This window comes from Lonchura striata, chromosome 13 (genome assembly GCF_050655825.1).
Source record: "Lonchura striata isolate lonStrDom1 chromosome 13, ASM5065582v1, whole genome shotgun sequence".
Taxonomy (NCBI): domain Eukaryota; kingdom Metazoa; phylum Chordata; class Aves; order Passeriformes; family Estrildidae; genus Lonchura; species Lonchura striata.
Window position 1 is genome coordinate 9,776,102 of NC_140715.1, and position 20,825 is coordinate 9,796,926.

Sequence of the window (20,825 nt, forward strand, 5' to 3'; positions counted from 1 at the left end):
CCAGGTTGGGGCTTTTCTTTTATCTCTATACTAAAAGAAGGAAACTTGCCAGAGCAGACAGTCAGTGTAGTGGTGTCACACTCCTGTCTCAGCTGCCCATGCATCTTTGTACCTCTCTCCCAATATAAATTCCTGTTGCATATGATTACAAACCTTCCTTGAAATTATGGAAGTAATTAAAAATGCTCTAATATTCTGCTGAATGAAATGCATTTTGAAGACACTGGGTGAAAATCTAATCTCCCTGTCATACAGTTACAGAGAAATCCTGATGGTTTCAGTAGCCTTCTGTCATGCTGCCATTTCCCTTCCTCAGGCTTCCTTCAAGAGGGATAAGAGGGGACAATAACACTGATCACCTTTGATCACAGAATCCCAGAATACCAGGGTGTTTTGGATTGGAAGGGACCTTAACGGTGCAAACACCTTGCAATAAGGACAGTTTCCAGCAGACCAGGTTGCTTCAGGCCCCATCCAACCTATCCTTGAACACTTCCAGGACTGGAACATCCTTTCTGGGCAACCTGTTGCAGGGCATCACCACTCTCACAAGGAAAAATTTAATATCTAATTGGAACCTATCCTTCTCTTAAGCGTGAAGCCATTCCCCCTTGTCCTGCCACTGGTCTGCTGAGGCCAGGTGGGTACCTGGCAAAAGCTGGTCCCTGGTTTAGGTGCACCATGATGTGCACAGGAATTGCTCTGACAACTCCACCGTCTTTTCCTGAAAAGGGAGAGCACGCTGTGGTACGGGGGCTGGATCCCGCTGTGGGAAGGGAACAGGATATCTCAGCGGGACGGGGACTGCGTCCCTGCATGGAACAGGGACTGGATGTCTCTGTGAGACAGGGACTAGATCCCTCCATGGGATAGAAACCCGATCCTTCGGTGGGACAGAGGATGGATCCTGCCGTGGTTCGGTCCTGGATCCCGGGCGGTGGTGGCTCCCGGGCGGTCCTGGATGCCGGGCGGCGGTGGCTCCGGACAGCGGTGGCTCCGGGCAGCGGTGGCTCCGGACAGCGGTGGCTCCGGACAGCGGTGGCTCCGGGCAGCGGTGGCTCCGGGCAGCGGTGGCTCCGGACAGCGGTGGCTCCGGGCAGCGGTGGCTCCGCACGGGAAGCGCGGGCGGGCGGCGGGGCGGGGCCGGAGCTCGCAGCGGGGAGCCGCGCCCCCCGAGCCGCTGGTGCTACAACAGCGTGATTTCCCCGAAGTGATGCCGCGGCGGCCGCCAATGACGGGCGCGTCCACCCCTCGCCGCGGCGCGGATTGGCCGGGCGGCGGCCGGGCCCGGGCGCGGGGAATCCCGGAGCCGCCGCGTTATACCCGCGGGCGCGGCCGGCGGCAGCCAGAGCCGCGCGGCGGGCGGAGGGTGCGCGTCGGTCGGCCGGGAGAGCCACAGCTCGGCACTGCACGGCACAGCTAGGTGGGTCCTGCTGCAACCCATCCCATCCCATCCCATCCCATCCCATCCCATCCTACTGTATCCTATCCTACTCTATCCTATCCTATCCTATCCTATCCTATCCTATCCTATCCTATCCTATCCTATCCTATCCTATCCTATCCTATCCTATCCTATCCTATCCTATCCTATCCTATCCTATCCTATCCTATCCTATCCTATCCTATCCTATCCTATCCTATCCTATCCTTATCCTATCCTTATCCTATCCTTATCCTATCCTATCCTATCCTATCCTATCCTATCCTATCCTATCCTATCCTATCCTATCCTATCCTATCCTAATCATCCTATATCCTATCCTATTCCCATCCATCCTGTTGTATCCCATCCCACCGTTAGCCCCCCACTTGGCGCAGCACGGGAGCTCCAGGAGGAGTCGCCCGGCAGGGTCCATGGGAGCGCTGCCGGGGGCTCGGCGCCGCTCAGCTCGGCTGGCCTGAGGCGGCGGGGCCGGCCCCAGCGGCGCCGAGCGGCTCTGGAGGCGGAGCGGGGGCACTGCCCCGGCAGCACGGCCCCGGCCGTCGGGGCGGGCACCGCGCATCCTCCCGCGGGCGCGCAGGGCTCGGGGACGCTCGGGCGGCTCCGCTCCGGGCAGCCCTTGGCAGCCCCTGGCCCGGGGCGGCACTCTCCGGGGCCGCGTCCCGCCCAGGCCGAGCTGTGAAAGTTAGGAACGTGTTCTTCGGGCAGCCTTGGGCCGTGTGTCTCGGAAAAAGCCCGCAAACAGGAAATTATTCGTGCAGAGGAAGCGCCGGGAGGGCCGGTCAGCGCGGCGGCAGCGCTGCTCGGGACGGGGCGTGGTGGGGCTGGGGATACCCACCTGCAGCAGCACCGCTGCCCCCGCCTTGCGCAACTTCATTAATAATAAACTTTTAGCAAGAGGGTTTCGCGGTCGGTGCCTCTCCGTGGCTGTGGAGCGGGGGAACAGCCGCACCCCGTGGCGGTGCTGGCGGACCCAGACCTGGTCGGAACCGGGCTGAGCGGGCCCACCCGGAGCTCCCCGCGCAGCACGGGCTGGACACCCACTGCTGCCGTCGGCCTCTGCCGAATGCCAAACCTGAGCCGTGTGGTGGAGCTGAGCCAGGCGGAGCAGGAAGCATTTCCTTCCAGGAGCCCTGGGAGGCACCGAACGAGTTAAGACTCCCGAAAAGCAGCTCTCGGTAGCACTGGTGGTGATGCCGAGCACAGACAGTATGGGAGGGGCGGCACTGCAGAGTGGTTAAAACAGTGATGAGAGTTTGTCTGATCTGTTTGTTACTTCTTTCACAGCCAACATGCCGGTGTCAAGAATGCGCATGAGGCCGTGGTTGGAAATGCAGATTGATTCCAATCAAATACCAGGATTGATATGGATTAACAAGGTGAGGCTGCTTTGTACTACTATCATCATTATGCTACTTGTATAGCATTAACATTCCTTGTTCTTAAATGACATTAAACACAAGTCAAGATCATAAAGGAAAAGACATAGAGAAAGCTTGCCAGCACTATGTTTAAGAAGGAACAGTTTTGTTTGCAGAAAAGATTGCTCTGCTTGGTACACAGTGGAGTAGTTCCATTTTTCCCTCAGAAAATTCCCAGGAGGGTAATGATAAATTGCAAAGAAAACATTCTTTGTATGTTGGAGAATGAAGAAACATTCAAAATCTCTTTTAATTCCTGCTGCTCATTGAGCCAAGTCACCTCCTGTTCCAGATAAGCAGCTGCTGTTGTACTCCATTTGCTTCCATTTTTAAGATTCAGCCTGAAAGAAATGTTCTATTTTTTGGTCTGTAAGGCCACCCTGTTACCAGGGTGTAGCACAGGTCAAGATCACTGAGCTTACTGAACCAAGTGTCTTAAGTTTCCATGTCCACTCCTAAGAGGATATTTAATCGACATTTTTTGGTAGGATTGCTGCAAGATCTTATGGGCAATTTAAAAAAGAGATTCTCTGACAAAGTGTATCTAGAAAAAATGCTGTAATATATGACATACTAATAGGTTAGATGTGATATATTGAAATTACTTGGGGATAAAGTTGATAATATTGCTCAGTTCTACTGTACTGTAGCACCTTTGGGGTTTTTTCCAGTTTCAGAAATCATAAAAAGCCTTAAATGCCATGAACAAAATAGATGGAACAATGGCTATTTAATTAAAATATAGATTCAATAACTATTGTAGTTATATGCCAATAGTTTAACCCTCCCTGCTCTAAAATACAGAGCAGGGGGTGTTAGAACATTTCTGAACTGCAATTGAGAACTCTGATTAAATCCATCACTCCAATCTGGCATGTGACATTTCTTTTTTTAATTCAAATCTCTTGGTTAAATTTCAGGATAAGAGGATCTTCCAAATCCCATGGAAACATGCAGCTAAGCATGGCTGGGACATGGAGAAGGATGCCTGCCTTTTCCGGAGTTGGGCCATTCATACAGGTGTGTGCTGGCTTTACATTCCCATCAGTCCCATGACTAGACTAAACAAGGCATTTTTTTGCCTAGATTTACACTGGTAGTTAGATTAACTACTAGTATGTGTGTCAGAAAATAGAATGTTGGTATCTGTCTTTGTGGGAAAAACCAGCACTGGAAAGTCTGAAATACACAACCCATCTCTTATTTACAGGAAGGTATAAAGAAGGTGAGAAAGATCCTGATCCAAAAACCTGGAAGGCAAATTTCCGCTGTGCCATGAATTCCCTGCCTGACATTGAAGAAGTGAAGGATAAAAGCATCAACAGGGGCTCCAGTGCTGTCAGGGTTTACAGGATGCTGCCACCCTTGACAAAGCATCAGAAGAAAGGTAAACCCTTGGCAATCCAGCTGGAGTTACACTGTTTAAACAGCACTTAAAGGCTCTGTGTGTAAGCACGGTGTGACAGACCTGTTGGCAGCACTGATGCTACTGAGCTTGCTCACTGGCTATTGCTGGGAACAGCTTGTACAAACAGTTCATTTTATCCCAAATTCCTTAAACATGCCTAAAGGCAGCATCAGAGGGTCATGGGGACTGGCTGGTGATGGCAGTAGTTGAACTTGCTGAGCAGGTTTCAAGGCTGCAAGAGCTCACACTTGCCTAAAATGTGCAGCCCTTTCTCACATTGGTCTTATTTTATTTCACAGAAAGGAAGTCAAAGTCTTCAAGGGAAGTAAGAAACAAGAGCAAGAGAAAGGTATGTGTCTGTAGAGACAGCTTAAGAAGTTGGAGGTTTTGGTGGTTTTCTTTCTTAACTTTTTTCATATGGGAACTTGCACGTTCTTAGACATGCTTTACCCTTGTTTTCAGTGTTATGAAGAGACAATGCTGAAAGAGTCAGCAGAAAGCGTAACCAGCACTCCTTTGCCAGATGACCACAGTGGCTACACTATTCACGACTATGCAGGGCAGGAAGTGGAGGTGGAGAGCACAGCCATGACTTTGGGTGAGATGCTGGGTTTAAGTCTGAGCAGAGTGGAAAATGCCATTTGTGCTAAACCCACGGTCAAAGATGACTCTGGGGGCTGGGGCAGGTGCAGTGTGAGACTGGCAGGGAGGGAAAAGGGCTGGCTGTGTCTGTCCTGTGAGTGCCAACTCCTGGTGCATCCCACAGACCTGTCCTCCTGCGAGGTGAGCGGCTCCCTGACCGACTGGAGGCCAGCGATGGAGGTCACCATGGCTGACAGCACCAACGACCTCTACCAGCTCCAGGTGTCTCCCCTGGCTTCGTCCTCAGAGGGTGGGTATTTCTTTTTTCCTAGCCCAGTCTTTTACTGGTCTGCTGGAGGCAAGACAGCAGGATGAAGGAGTGTCTGGGCAAACAGGAGAAACAAGAGCTGTATTATAGAAAAAACAACTCCCACCTGATAGATTTGGGAATTTGGAGTTACCACACCAGCCAGGGTGCAGAAGGGAAGAGCTGGCACATGCCACCTACCCATGGGTGAAAGGCTTTGAAATGCCTCCTGCTCCAGCAGAGATGTGAAGCTTATCACTGGGGAAATAAATAATTAACATGGATATATCAGGGTGGATATATCAGGGTGGTTCTTCACTCGGGGTACAAATCATCTTCCTCCTATCATCTTCCACAGCAAGTGGGCTCTGCTCTGTTGAGCCCTGGGGAGGCATCAGAGCTGGCTGGAGTCCTGCACCTCAGTGTGCAGTTGTTGAAGAGCATCAGAGATGAAGGGCTGTGAGTTGTCTGGGGTGGGCATGAATAAAAAGTGGTCATGTTGTGTGACAGGAGAATATGAAGTAGGTTCTGTGGTGAAGAAGCAGAAGTATGAGGGCTAAAAGTTGACATCTATGTTTTCTTCCCTTTTTTTTATGTGCTTACAAAACAGTCACAGATGAAGATGAAGAGGAAATAAACCCGGATATTTTTAAGGTAAAACCAGCCCTTCTTGTCAGACTAAAATTGTCCAAAGTTGATGTTTTACCAAGAAAGGAAGGGAAGCAGGTATCTGATCCAATCTCATGTGAGCTGAACATACTTGTTCTTAATGAGGAAACCTGAAAAATTAAGAAGAAAGCTGCTTTGCAACCATGAACTGGAGAGGACACACCCAGAATTATGGAAATATTTACCCTATAAAAGTCAGGGGAAGTTACTGAATACTGGTAGGACTGAAGGTTCATAGAATCACTGAATCATTAAGGTTGGAGATGATCTCTAAGATGTCAAGTCCAACCATCAGCCCAGCACCACCACCGTGTTCATTAAGCCATATCCTCAAGTGCCATATCATCTTGTTTTTTGAACACTTCCAGGGATGATGACTCCACCACTTCCTGGACAGCCTGTTCCAATGCTTGACAGTTTCCATGAAAATTTCTTCCCTAATACCCAAATATAAACTTCCCTTGGCACAACTTGAGGCCATTTCCTTGATCTCAGGTTGTTGTATTAGGGTCTGCAAAGGTCCTCTAGACTTTTCTATTTTGCCCTTCCCTCCACCTCTGACATGTTTAGCTCCTAATCTGCATTTCCAGACATGTCATGCTCATCCCACTGATAAGATGAGGTGAAAAGGTGCTGCAGCCCTTGCTGTTTTGCATGAACTTTTTTTTTAAAACTGTGACAAAACAAGTTTTATATAACTTAGTATGAGAAAATAGATCTTGTTGCTTACCTGTCTTCTAATTAAGGGCAAGTAAACATTGCACCCACAGCAGGAAGGAGCAGTTTTTACCATGTCCTCCTTCTCTTCCAGCTGCTTGGCCCAGCCCAGGACTGGCACAGCACCAGCATTGGGGGGAAAGGCTTTCTCACCAACGAGTCAGGCACCCAGACCCTGTGCAGCACCTACAGCTACAAGGAGCAGGACGGGGACATCGACACGACATCAGGTACAGCTCCTGGCTGGTCCCTGACAGCCAAGGGCACAGGATCATGCAGATAGGACACAAACTGGGAGGCAGCAAAGGAAACGGTGGAATTCACCATCCTTGTGTTCTGAGATTCCAAAGAAGCCTGTTGGAAAGCTGTAAGGAATTCATTGATAAAAAGGAAAAGTCAAATGCACCTCCAGTAAGCAACTCCTACAGGTTTCAGGGTTATACATGTGTAAGTTAGGTCTGCTTTCAGGAACTCCTTAGAATGTAACTCAGGAATTTCCTCTAGCAATAGCTTAAATGAAACAGTTTAATAGAAAGTGTCTGATGTATTTTAGGAAAAGAATAGTCTGAAGTATTTACTCTCATCTGAGAAATTTTACCATTCTTGATACTTATTTTCAATACATCTATACACTATTTTGCTCTTGCTGCATTAATTCAGTGTCTATTCTCTGTTCCTTTCATCTAGGAGAGTTGGATTTCAGGTTCTTTGACCAGAAAGACTTCTCCTGGCTGGATACAGTGAGGCCGACCATGCAAGTCATTCCCTGTGGATTGTAAACCCCTGGCTTCCTCCAACCACAAACTGCTCTTGGATCAAAACTTCAACAATCCTGGAGAGTATGGAAGAAATTTTTTGTTACTGACTGAAGGAAGAAAGTAGCGTTTCTATTCCGTTTCAATTGTAGGCCTGGAAAGGTTAGCATGAAAAACACCATTATAATACTCAAAAGGAGCCCCATTCTCCCTAGCAGGACTCTGGTGCTGAAGGTGCTCAGCTGCAGCTCCCACCTCATTGCTCTGGAGGTGAAGCTTTTGCTGGAAGGTGTCACTGTGCCATGGAGTCTGACCTGGGCGGGGTACCACAGGCCTGGGGAGCAGGTTACCATTCTCCCTGTGTGTGGTGTGATGAGCACTTTACCCACAGAGTGCTTAGAGGAGACACTCTAGATAAAGTCTCTGACTGTTAGTTTTGATTGCTGCTTACCTGTGCAACACTGGTGACATTGAGCTTAACAACTCTTATTACACTTTTGGAGAAAATTATGCTAATGGGCTAACTCTTCTTTGATTTACTCCATCATGTAGTTCATATTTCAGACCCTTCAACTCTGTAAATAGACCACTAAAATGTGAAAGTTCAGTTTAGGCTTTGCTTCCACCTAGTTCGTTCCCCAGGTGCACTCCTCAGATGCTCTCTGCCGTGGACATGCTCTATCCCTTTCTTCATAAGAGTTCAAGAACTGCTGCATGAAAGAATTTTGCACTGATAGGGGCAGAGCTCTTTATCGTGCCTTTTGTAGATTCCTTCTGACACTCTGTGGGGATTCCTCCAGTACTGCACACAAGCTGTAACATCCCACAGATCCTCTGGATCAGTATATGCAGGCAAGTGCTGGATGGAAGAGGTTCTAATGTATGTGTGTGTAATAGATAGGAATCAAATCACTAAGCTGGAAAAGATTATTTTTCTTGTACATTTTATTTTTGTATATAAAGTGTTGTATAAAATGTTTAATAAAGTGTTTTATATATGACATGTTTACTTTTTCTCATGGAAGAGCTCTGAGGATGCATTCCAGCTTCCTTGAAAATACCCAAACAGATGTGCTGCTGAGACAGTTGAAGGGGTTTTTCCATGACTCATGAAAGCACAAAGAATTTAGTTTGCTCTCATTTTTTGCCCCCAGCCTCTTCCAAGTGCAGCTGCTGGGTGGAATCCTACATGGCAGGGAAGGGGAGCCCTGGTGCTGTACACTGCAGGGTAGTTGGTCTGTACTTGTCATCGTCTGTAAGTCAGACCTGACTCAGAGCAAGGCTATGCTAAAAAATACAGCAAGTACAGCAAGTCGCTGCTGTGGATGCTCCTATAAGCAATACCACTGGCTGCTGGTACTAGATCAGCACTGAAGCTCTAGTTAAAGACCTCAGGTTTGACTAAAAAGAGAGCAGAGGCACAGTTCAGAAGACGAGGGAAAAGCAAGCTGGTTTTCCCCTGAATATTTGATTAATTCGCTGTATTTCATGCTGTAAGGGTCTAACGTCATTGCATCACGTGTGGCTGGATACAAGAGGGGCTGAGGCAGTGTGTGAGAGCCACAGCCACGGACACTGCCTGGAAAACCCCAGGAAAACTCCATGGCTGTGCTGGCCTTTGGGGAATAACTTCATTTTCTGGGCCAGGGCCAAAAGAGAATATTGGGCTGCAGGAGAGGAAGCTGGAACACAGCCCCCAAGGGGCTGGAACGCAGAGGACGTTTCCTATGCCTTTGGCACAGCTTTGCTGCAGCCTGGCCTGCGGGGCAGGGGCAGACAGAGGCTGACTGAGGGAAGAGGGAAAACAGAGTGCCAGGTCAGGGCTCGCAAATCCAGCCTGGGGAGGTCCCTTTGTCATGGTAATCGTTAACCAGGCCCCCTGGCAGGACAGACAGCACTTGTGCTGACCGCAGCCTGGCCTGGAGGGAGCGGGAGAGTGGGACCCTGCTGTCCCCAGGCAGGGAATCCTGGCAGGTCCCCAGGCTGGGAATCCCTGAGTACCTGGGCTGCCTTAAATCACACACACCCCAAATCCTGCAGATCTAGAGCAGGAACGTTTTTGCACGAGCAAAGAAATCACCCACCAGATTCTCAGTCTTCCAGTGTTTAAAGTGAGCTTATAAAAGGGACAGCAACTTTTAACTCGGGCAGACAGTGACAGGACAAGAGACATGGCTACAAACTGACACAGGGTAGGGTTGGACTGAATAGACTTCGGGAAGAAATTCTTGACTCTGGAGGGTGCTGAGGCCCTGGCACAGGCGGTCCAGAGCAGCTGTGACTGCCCCATCCCTGGAAGTGTTCAAGGCCAGGCTGAGAGGGGCTTGGAGCAACCTGGCCTAATGAAAGGTGTCTGTGCCCATGGCAGGTTGGAGAAAAATGAGATTTAAGGTCCCAAATTCCCAAAGCATTTGATGATTCTATGATTCCATGACCAGATTTGTGTCCTGATCAGCTGCAGCAGCAGCTTCTACCAGGGAAAGAATGTGGGGCTGCAGCCCCAGAGCTGCTCTAGCCCTGGGGCAGGACCCAGCTCAGCATCACCAACACAAGGAGGAAATCAGTTTCAGGAGCCCTTGCAAGTTTACCACATGTGGGGGGAGGGGGCAGGAGAGAGATGGGAAACTTTCTATGATGCAAGCATTGCTAAAAATAAGGTAGAGATAATTTGGCCATTCATGCATTTAAAGCGGCACGCTTTTGACAACTATGCTTACATGCCAATAAAACCCCAGCACTGAAATGTTCACAGATAAAAGGTTAGACCAAGTTTTGGGAATAGAAGAAAGCAGCAGCAAGTGCCTTACAGCCAGGAACCACAGATATGCCTCAAGACTATTTCATCAGGATGTTGGAAATGCTTTCCCTTGTTACCTGCCAAGACACCTGCATGTCTGACTGCATGTTGGGTGTTTTACCAGTGAAAAGTGGTGAAGTCTCATAACAGAATTTGGTAGTTATTCAGCTATTGAAGCATCTGGATGGATAAATGCCACTCCAGGTATATAGTGCCAGTTTTGTTGTTTTGAACTCTTTGGGAGGGGAAGAAAAACAGAGTGGTGCTTTCCAGCCCAGGAGAGGGATGACTTGGGGGCTGCTATGCTGAGCTGATGCCTGAGTGGGACTTGCAGAAGCAACAGATTAAAGAGACTTTTAGGCCACCTGTACAGAGAGGAGCATTATCAGCTCATTAGGATAAACTCGCTGCAATGGCTACGTGATAGAAACCTGACATTGGATTTTTCTGAATTTGCCTGTCCTAATTAAGCTCTTCATAAACCCAGTAAACTCTTCATAAAACCAACTCTTATTCTGTTGGAATAAGAGCAGTTTTCACCTGTCACATGCACACAGCTAAATTCTCCTGGAAAGTGTTCACATCTCAGGGGAGAGCTGCTCAGCCCTTTCAAACCCAACCAGGGCAATAAATTTCCTATGGGCAGGGCTCAAAGGGCAAGGAGCTCTTGTGCCAGGAGCCTTGCATGACAGAAAGATCTAAAGGCAGTGCAGCTGTTGTAAAAATAAAGACAGCTTCTCTGAGGTGGAAAACAAAAAGGAGTCGTTGTGTAATCACTGGCCATTTAGGAAACGAATGGAGTACTGCTGCAGGCTTGGAAGGCTTTCCATCACCTACCCCACCCTTACACCATCACTGCTGCAGCTCACTTGTGAGCCTTGGGACCATTCAAAAACAAACTTAAAAAAAAAATCCCTTTATTTAGCTTTAGAGCCTTAGGCCATCAAAACTTCCTGAAATAGACAGTCTCAGATATAATCCCACATCCTCTATGCAGGAAAGCTCTGCAGCATCTCAAGCACAGATTTTGCCCTGAGCATCCTGCATTAAGGTGGAAGAAGCTGCTGGTTCATGCCAGTAGAGGTTTCCAGCACTGCAGAGGCAGGGTTTCACACATCTGCTAACTGAAGCTTTTTCCCAGGGAAAACCTGGGACCTGTAAAAAAGGAGCTGTTGCTTTTCCCCCAGTTTTTGTCCAAATGGATTCTCAGTGAGTGGCTCACCAGTGCCTGGAGAAGCCTCTGGCTCTTGGCTGCCCAGAGCAGTGGCACCTCACGTAAACTTTGCCTTCTATGCAGCAGAAAGTTATCCTGCAGTTATCCTTTCACCTCTATTTGCTGTGGTGATTGAATCCTGATAATCACACACATTTCCAGGCAGTCACATGATTTACAATATCACACCTGGAATGGATAGCAGTGCCACAGGTTTGAATTTATAACTGCAAAAAACAGTTGGATATTTATTTGTGGTGCAAAGGCAAACTATTGCTTAGAAAGCAACCAAAGGGCTTGGACTACAAACACTTTTCTGCTGTTGAGGATCATTCCTCCTCTCCAGTTCCACAAGGGCCCAATTTTCCCTCATGTTTGTAAAAGCACAACACAAGGAAGACAGAAACTTTCTCGGGGCAAAAGACTCTCTCAGAGAAGGAAAGAAGTGTTATCTGTAGAAAAGATAGTGTTAGAGCTTAGATGGGGAAACATCTTTCCTAGAAAGGGAGATAGGGAGGAAAGTCACAATTTCATGGACCAATTGTATATAAGTTGTGTTTTCCCTTTCACCAACTGCTTCAGTCCACTGACTGTACCCTCTCCCACCACACTTAAGAGTTGTTTTTTCTCCCACATTTTTCTATCCTCTTCAATATTTCTCTTGCTGTTAACTCATGACTGTTCCTCTCCAGCCCTTCTATGTGCAAAACCCCCAAGGCAGTAATAAAAGCAACAAGAAAAGCTCATTGGTGCAGGTAACTCCCAATTACTTGCACTGTGTCATTCCCCAGTAACCTTCAGTCTCGTTTGTCCTGATAAGGTCAGGATGTGAATTCAGCCAGTGTGGTTCCCTGCCATGCACTCTGTCCCAGCACAGCTTCCCCAGAGAAAGGAGGAGCTGGAAAGGGATGGGAAAACTTCCCATGGCCCCTTCCAAAGTTCCAACAAGAGCATGACATGCATTGCCATTAGCTGAACTCTCAAAGGCAATCAACCCAAGCTAGCAGAAGTCACAAATTGCCTAAAACCTAGAAAATCTGCTCATCCTGCTGGATTTGGTACCCAGCTGGCTATGAGCAGGGATGGCACACACAGTATGAAAGACTGAGGGTTGCCAGGCATGAACATTCTCAACCCCTGACTGCCTTGCTGACAGTGGTGGAAGGTCAGAGCCAGGTCACAGGCAGCACGACAGGAAGGTGGAGTAGCCAGGAGGATCTGTAGCCACAGGGCTCAGAGATGAGGAGGGCCAGGGACTGGCAAGGAGCAGATCAGGTGAACCATCCAACCAAAACCTCTGTGCCAGAAGTTACCAGGGCCTGTCTTTGCATGAACACCAAGGCAGTTACCATCTGTTCTGGTGTATGAGGCTGGAAACGTAACACAAACATATGGATGAAACAGGCACTGGGAAACAGTTAGCAGGAGATATCCAGGAATAAGGAATCTGATCTGCAGAGAAAACAGGACAGCAAACCCAGCCTCTCTCCTTGCTTTTCGACAGCTGACACAAACAGTGCAGCTCTCCTCAGCCTTTTTAACTTCAGAATGATCTACTCCCTTCATTTGGCTCATGATTCATACAGAAACCTCGCCATGAAGCCTTTGAAGGGCCTGGCAGTCAGCACCAGCCAGCCCGAGGTGTCAGGTGGGATGAGGGGTGAGAGGCTGTCAGCCCTCCCAGCACAGACCAGCTTCTCAGAGCTCACCAGTGCTCCCAGCTGCCACAAACCAGTGGGGAGGAAAGGCTGAGCTGGTGGCCCAGCAGGTTGCTCAGCCCCTGGGCCAAAACTGCAGCAAAAGATGTTTCCTGAGCTGTGATGAGAGTGTGGGAGCTCAGCTGTCACAGATGGCTCAGCACCTATTCTGCAGTAGCAGTGTCACACCTCAGCCAAGGACCCCTGCCTGTTGTGCTTGTTCCCATCACACAACGCCCTGTGGGCACAGCATCAAGGCTGGGGCAAGCCAAGATGTGTCCAGCATCATCTGGGGACCTTCCAGGGGAATTCAGCTTCAGCAGCACCACGGGACAGCCTGAGCAGAAGCAGCTGCCAGCCAGCCACAGGCAGAGGGAAGGACTTTGTTCTGTTTGTGTGGATCAATGGTTGAAAACACAAAAACAAGGGAGTGGTAAAGGGCAGGTTCTCAAAGGGAGGAGGAAGGAGAAGGGTCTGAGGAACTTTGGGCAACCAGAAAATAGCTGGAGGTTTTGCTCCTTTCAAAGCATGGGTGGTTTGGCATTGATAACACAGAGAATGAAGGACAGCACACAGCAGAAGAATACTGGCCCTAATTCAAACTGAATTGAGCACAAGCATTACACATACCAGCTATTAAATAACAACAGCCAGGTGAGCCACAGCATATCCACCAAATATGCCCAGTTCCAATATCTCCATTGCAAGAATATATTTCACTGAGTTTGTTCTTTCATCGGCTTAATATTACAAAGATTTCACCAACAGTGTTCAGGAAGCAGAAAGTAACTGGGAAGACAAGTCCAAGCAGGTACAGCTTTGTTTTCACCAGCTTTATTGTTGAAAAAATCAGGGAGCAGAGTGGGGACTGAGCTGGCCTGTTCCAGCCTTGTGGAACAGGCTAGTTCTTAGGATATTTTTAACAGTTCTGGAGGGATATGACATAGATTACTAGTGGCAATATTTAAAATCAGCACCTGAATCATGTTAGACATCTATATTTCACATAGAAATAATAATTCTCTGTTTTATCCAGCAGCTGCCATTCCTACCCAGGGCAATCCTTCACCATCAGCTTTGGAGGAGCATTACTGGGATTTCTCCTGCCTAGCCTTTCACCCCATGCTTCTGTAAGCCCCCAAACAGGCTTCCCACAGAGAAACATGAGGAGCTTTGCTGGAAGCACAGGCTGAGCCCCTCAGTCCCATCCCTAATGAAGAGCTCAGCTCACTTCCCTGCAGTATTTCACTCACGTTAAACAGGTATTTTATATTAAATATTCTACCTAATCAACATCCTGAGAGAAGCAGCTCACCAAGGTGTTTCATTACAATGCACACACCTTTAGGTAACCAGAGCATTCATGGGTTATTTAAGAGTGGGAACAGCCCTTGAGCTGCTCACAGGTATGAGGAAGCCTTGCAATAACATTTTTCTGGGTTCCACAGCAGGGTGACATCTTCCACCAAGGAAGTGAGTGGCAAGGAGTACAGGCAGGTTGAGTGGGTGTCCTGCCAAGGCAGTGTCTCCAGGATCAGGAATGACTCTGCTCTGACAGTTTCTGCAGGGAGTAAAATGTTCTGGAGAAAAGGAGGTTCAGGACAGAACCTCATTGCTCTCTACAACTCCCTGACAGGGGGTGGAGGCAGGAGGGGATCAGCCTCTTCTCCAGGTAGCAAGTGATAGGACAACAGGAAATGGTCTCAAGTTGTGCCAGGGGAGATTTAGATTGGCTGTAAGGAACAATTTCTACATGGAAAATGTTGCCAAGCCTTGGAAGTGGTCAGGGCAGTAGTGGAGTCACCATCCCTGGAGGGGTTTAAAAGACATGTATATGTGGCACTTGGGGACACAGTTTAGTGGTGGGCTGGCAGTGCTGGGGGAATGGTTGGACTCAATGATCTCAGAGGGTTTTCCAGCCAAAATGATTCTGGAATTCTGTAGCTACAGACCCCCACAGTGGGATGGAGGCAGGGGTCAGGGGAGCTGCATGTGGCATTCCCAGTGCCAAGGCTGGAGCACTAATGCTGCGCTACATAAACAGATTGCATGGAACCTTACAGATCCAAGTAGAGACAAAATCCCAGGGGAAACAGCTAATTGCCCTGGGGAAGGTCCTTCTTGTGAAGAGGAACAACTTGCTCCCTAAGCCATGTTTGAAGGCTGGGGACTCATGTTGGAGCAGAGGTGTTTCCCTCTTTTAGAAATCAGAAGGTATCTGCAGAAGTGTTGGGAGCCACCAGGGTGACTGGTGGCAGGGGCTGCACTACCACCTCCCACAGCCTCAGCTGGAAGGAGCCACCCCATCATCACCATGACTTATTCACATGGCTTTTGTAAACACAAGGAGAAAGATGCTGGTCCTCCAGTTTGTTTGTTTTTGCTTTCAGAGCAGGACCTGGTGAGGCTGGAGTGTGACGTTGCCCTTACCACGGTGCCCTCCTCCAAGCAGAGAGGATGTGCAGGAAACCCACAGGTGCCCTCCCACACATGTGATGGGCACAGCACCCCCTCAGAACAGACCTGGTCCTACCACTGGGAAAGGGCCTGCAAAGGCTCATCTTCAACCCTTTCACACAACAACAGCCCAGGGCAGCTGAGCCACCTTTGTGGCAGTTTCACAATGAACTTGCTGCGGTTCAGCAAACCTCAGGCACCTTGCATTTAGGGAATAGGAACCTCAGCCACTGAGATCTGCAGGATGTGAGCCCAGCTCTGCAGGAAAATGAACTTTCTACACTGTCAAAACTTAATTAAAATCTAAAGAACCTGGTGCTCAGGACGCATCCCCTGCTGCAGGCACCCCAAGCTCACAAGTGCCTGCTGGGGTACCCCACTGTGCACCATGAAGAGACCAGCACAGCTTTCTGCTCTGGAAAATAAACTCAGAAAATGGAGAAAAACTATGAGAAAGGCTCATGCTACACTTGATAACAACTTGCAGCCTCTTGCACCTCTGCTGAGCAAACCACCATTTCCTGAACTGAGGTGTCAGGCATGAAATATTTCACATGCTGGAGCAACCGCCAGCGTCTGCCGAGCGACAAACAGAACTTCAGCCTTTCCTGGTACTTTGTGCATAAATCAGGGTGTGTCCTGTGTGGCTGTTTGTGATTCTGTAATTGAAAACTCGCTGTCTTGCCTGGCAAGGCAGCAGCAAAAATGTTTGTGTAGCAGTGTAGACTGAGCCTAAATGATTTTCTAGCCAAGAGTTTCTGTAGTGTAAAGTACTACCAGGAGTATCTGTGGCCATCAGGTAAGGCCATATCTGAAGAACCAAGAGCATGCTTCTTTTTCCCCATTTATCCACAGATTTATCAATTCCTTCCACCTCACATCTCACCAATGGGAAATGACTCAGCTATAACTCATGAGCTCATGGCAGCCTGATTTCTGCAGAAGCATTTATTTATTATCCCTCCAGGCACTCTTTGACTATCCCACCAATTCCATATCCATAAGTGCCAGCAGCCAGTGTGGTCTGGGGCCACAAGTCAGCTCCTGCTTGGCTCTCCAGTTCACACAGCCTTTTCTCTTCAGACCTCCACATGGATATACACCAAGAGAAGCACACCCAAAAGATGGGAGGAAGAGATTCTCCCCTCTACCTAAAACACAGCAGACCACACTAGAACACTGTGCCCAGTTTTGTGTTCTTCCAATACAAGAAAGACACTGACAAAATGGAGAAAAAAAGCCCCAAAAGTCTGAAGCCACTAGCACAATCAGGGCACTGAGCCCTGGCTGAGAGAGGAGTTGTTCTCTGGAGAAGGAAAGGTTTTGGGGGCTCATAACACTGTTCTGCCAGGGGCTTATTGAGAGAGAAGACCCAGGCTCTGCCCAGGGTGCATAGTAGGAGCACAAAAGAGAAAGGGGACAAGGGGCAAAAGCCAAAATAACAAGTTAACAAGTTTAGCCAGGATACTAGGGGATGTTTCTTCCTGCAAGGTCACCCCAAGAGTGGGACAGCTCATGAGAGGTTCCCCAGACTGGAAACAGGTCAGGGCAACTTGGTCTGACCCAGTGGCTGACCACAGGCAGGATGCTGAAGCACAGCCCTCCCGAGGTCCCTTCCCATACAAATTATCTTACAAGACTAATTCTGCCATGTTCTTCATACAGAAACCAGATCACTGCAAGTGGTGCAGTCCACCAGAAGCTCTCTGCTTTTCCCTTCCTGCTTAGTGCATGGATTTACCACCTCTTAATCATCTTTCTTTAATCAACAGCCAGCTTCAGACCACACTTACAGAGGAGCTGTTCTGTTTGATTTTGGTGATGTTTTAGTTAAGGGTTATGGTCAGCCTCCTGTTCTTCCACTCCTGCCAGACACAGGAACGCTGCTGTCAGTGTTAGTTCCCCCACTTGTTGCATATTTCTTTACTGCACAAATTCAACAGCATAAAGCTCCCAGGTTAACCCATCCATATCAGTTCCAAAAGCACAGGTGAATCCAACAGAATTCACCAAATTCTACCAAATTCTACCAAAGCCTTCCACACCAGCATTCTGTACACTAGACTGCTGGCTTAGTATCTACTTTAAATAAATCAAAAAACCACCTAAACTTATTATCCAAGGAAAGATGAAACATCAATAACAAATACACCCTCCTCTTCCCCCAAACCAAGACATACTGGACCAAAAGCCAGAAGGGGGAATTACCTTCACAGGCTGAGACTACTGCAGGAAGATGCAGAGGTCCCTCTGCTGCCCCGTGTCTGGCTCCAGAGGCACAATGAGATGAGCACAGCCATCACTTCTGCACAGCCCCAGGAAGCCCAGCCTGCTCTGGGCTCTGATCTAGCACAGCTGGGATCACAAGTGCTTTCAATTTCTCAGGAATTTATTTTCTCAAATGATCTAGATGCATAAACTAAAGCCCAAGAGGCCCCTTGCCCTCTATAAAATGTGAAAGAGTTCTGTGAAGGCAATTTTAATGTTCATTATTGCTAGAATAAGCCACAGTAGACAATTCCTCATTTCCTACTGAAAAATATAGAAGCAGAGGGTAATTGGCACAGATGAGTTAAGAAGTTGGTGTCTTGGAAGTTCCTCTTTTTTTTGCATTATATTCCTATTCAGACATTGCCTGCCCTCATGCTCCATTGGAACAGAGGAACATGAAAAATAAGGTCAGAAAAAAAAGAACGTGCAGTGAAAGATGGGGAAAACTGGAAAGATGGAAGAAACAAAAAAAAAAAAATAGAAAAGGGAAGCTGAGAATCAGTAGAATTTGGCTTCCACTATGAATGAACAAAGACAAAAAAAACCAAACCAAAAAAACAACAACAAAAACCTAACCAAAACAAAAAGTTTAATTTTGAAAACACAACAGTTACTGTGCCAGAGACACATTTCTGCAGGTAGCTCCACCAGAATGTTTTCCTTTTTTCCCTCTACTTTTCAGAGCACTCAGTACTGCTCCTGAATTAGTTTGCTTCATGCCAACCGATGACAGCCCGCAGCACCCACTGCATGGAAACCTCTGTTTTACTGATCTTCAGAGGGTAAAGCAGAATTAAATCCAAGAATGACTGCAGCAGCTTTAAGCTACTTGCAGTTCAAACAAGATACAAACTCCCTTAGATAGAATTGCCTGATCAAGAGTTATTAAAATGACAAGGTCTAGGTTTACCTGCCTTTAATTCTTCCCCAGTGTCCCAGTAAATTAGTTTGGGGTCTTCTCTCCAGTGCCAGGATATCGGCAAACCAGTGCATGTCCACTGTCAGGACTGCACTTCTGGCATCTCAACCACTTCTATGCTTGGGTAACAAGCAATAAACAATTGAAATTATATCAGAGTACCTTTGCAGAGAGGAGCTGATGTGCTGCCAGCTCCCAGCCTGGCTCTGCTGCCCTTGGGAGGCTCCTGCCTCCTGCTTCCAGATAAATGGATCTATTGGCTCCTTTCCCTTCCCCCTGTGCTAAATAACATCACTGCAAAGCCCTGGCTGGTGGCAGGATGCAGCCACTGAGAAGTGCCCCTGGGTCAATTGCACGATGGAAAACCCCAGCGCTGAGCTCAGCTGAAGAGCTGCAGCTGCTGGTTACAACACTCAAATGCAAATGGAAATAAAAAACTTTAACAAAGTAAACAGCACCACACTGAATCATGCAAAAAATGCATTACAGCAGCTTTACTTCCTATTTCCTTTTCCTTGCAGCTTTGAAAATTATACCTGCAGAAGGCTTTGGGGATTTTGTGGAATATTGCTTGTGATCAGGCTTCTGGGGACTGGCTGAGTATTCTGGAGCCATGTACCACAGACCCACCATTTCCATAAGATCAACATTTAGGGTGGAAAAGTCCTTTAAGAACTCTGGCCAGAGCCCTACAGATAGCATAGTGCAAATACCTTACTCTAGCTTGTATTGCTTATAGTCCTAAAAGAGGGGGAAATTATATAGAAAGGAAAATAAACACCCTTTTGAAGAAAAGATGCAATAGGAACCTCAAAGATTCATTTAAAATAGCTCTTTGTCCTTGTCCAAGGCTCAGGAATCCTTGACTAGAAACTGGGGAGAGGGCTTGGAGACAATGAAAAAGGCAGTATTAGGAAACAGGAACTGAAGCAATATCTGATGGGAAAAGAGAAGTGACTGGGATATTTCTCAGCTGGTTTCACATCCAGGCACCTCCTTTCATGCACAATGACTCCTGCTTTACAATGGGTGGGAAAGTGGGAGGTTGGAGCCAAACCCCAGATTGCCCAGGGTATGGGGCTGATGGAAACATCATCAGGTGGAGACTGATTTATGAGGCACTTCTTATATAAGAGAGAATTTTTCCTCTCATATGAAAACAGCAGGCTGCCAGCAGGGGTATTCCTGCTTGATATGGTTGTAGCATCTGCATTACCTCCCTCAAATATGTGGTTGTGTGGGTTTATTTTAGAATAGCCAAGTACACAGGAGAGTTTGTGTTTCTGCTTTCTCATATTTACACATAAATATGCACCCCAACAGCCACCAAAGCCACGAAGACTGGGCTTGGTTTAATTTCTAACAACTCTGCCAAGCAGGTACTTCCCACTTCTTCCTACAGTAACTTGTGGTGATTTACTTTGTTTTAAGACATGTTTGGACAGGCTGTTTTATTGCAAATGTTTCCTCAGTACCAATTTTTAACTCACATTTTCACCTAGAAGCTGCTTTATAGTACCACAAAATGGTTTGGAAGAGACCTTAAAGACCATCTTATTCCAAAGCCCTCCATGGGCAGGGACAGGCTGATCCAGAGCCCCATCCAGCCTGGCCTAGAACACTTCAAATCTCTCCACTGAGCACTGGGAGCTCTGCTCAGTGGGGTCCTGTGCTCAGTGGCTCGGGGCTTCCTCCCAGAGCAGCTTTTTACCTTCCACTGAAGAGAAATCTGGTGTTTCCACAAGCATGAGCTGGTGCAAGATGTGTAGTGCAGAGGAGGAAGGCAGCAGAGCTGGCAGTGCAGGGAATGTGGGGAAACCACAGCAGAACCCATGGGATTGCCCCCACTGGGAGGTGCTGAGTGTGACCTGAACACGAGGGTTCTGCATCCCCATCCGAACACATGCAACAAGGATGATGCAATTTACCACAGGTTCATTTTTCACAGTCTTTTATCAGAGTAATTTAGAAACACCAGCAGACTGGCAAGAGGCAGCGTGATGACTGAACTTACCCTCACCTTGAAGCAGCCTGGGAAATATTAACCACAAACATGAAATGAACATACCACAGACACAGAGGGGTTTTTTTTGTCTCTTCTTAGGGTTGTTTTTTTAGCTCATTAGCCATGATACCTTTTATAAACATATTTCTAATGCTGCAGGAAA

General features: G+C 47.8%; 1 protein-coding gene and 1 long non-coding RNA gene across 4 annotated transcripts; one reads left to right on the top strand and one right to left on the bottom strand.

Annotated features, from left to right (window-relative positions):
• Nucleotides 1-1,266: 1,266 nt before the first annotated feature.
• IRF1 (interferon regulatory factor 1) lies at nucleotides 1,267-8,306 on the top strand. Of its 3 annotated transcripts, none has more exons than XM_021549452.4 (10): nucleotides 1,267-1,423; nucleotides 2,732-2,823; nucleotides 3,786-3,885; nucleotides 4,076-4,252; nucleotides 4,573-4,622; nucleotides 4,736-4,871; nucleotides 5,040-5,165; nucleotides 5,773-5,816; nucleotides 6,643-6,778; nucleotides 7,236-8,306. In XM_021549452.4, the coding sequence occupies exons 2-10, from the start codon at nucleotides 2,737-2,739 to the stop codon at nucleotides 7,325-7,327; spliced, it is 948 nt and encodes a 315-aa protein (XP_021405127.2). In that variant the 5' UTR covers nucleotides 1,267-1,423; nucleotides 2,732-2,736; the 3' UTR covers nucleotides 7,328-8,306. The 3 variants fall into 3 exon arrangements, with proteins under 3 accessions (XP_021405127.2, XP_085447336.1, XP_085447334.1); XM_085591210.1 differs by lacking the exon at nucleotides 1,267-1,423 and adding an exon at nucleotides 2,020-2,225; XM_085591208.1 differs by lacking the exon at nucleotides 1,267-1,423 and adding an exon at nucleotides 2,307-2,595.
• LOC146766168 (uncharacterized) lies at nucleotides 5,816-19,034 on the bottom strand. Its single transcript, XR_014958293.1, has 2 exons — nucleotides 17,676-19,034; nucleotides 5,816-5,941 (listed from the first exon to the last, which is right to left on the bottom strand). It is a non-coding gene; the product is annotated as an uncharacterized LOC146766168 (long non-coding RNA).
• Nucleotides 19,035-20,825: the final 1,791 nt, after the last annotated feature.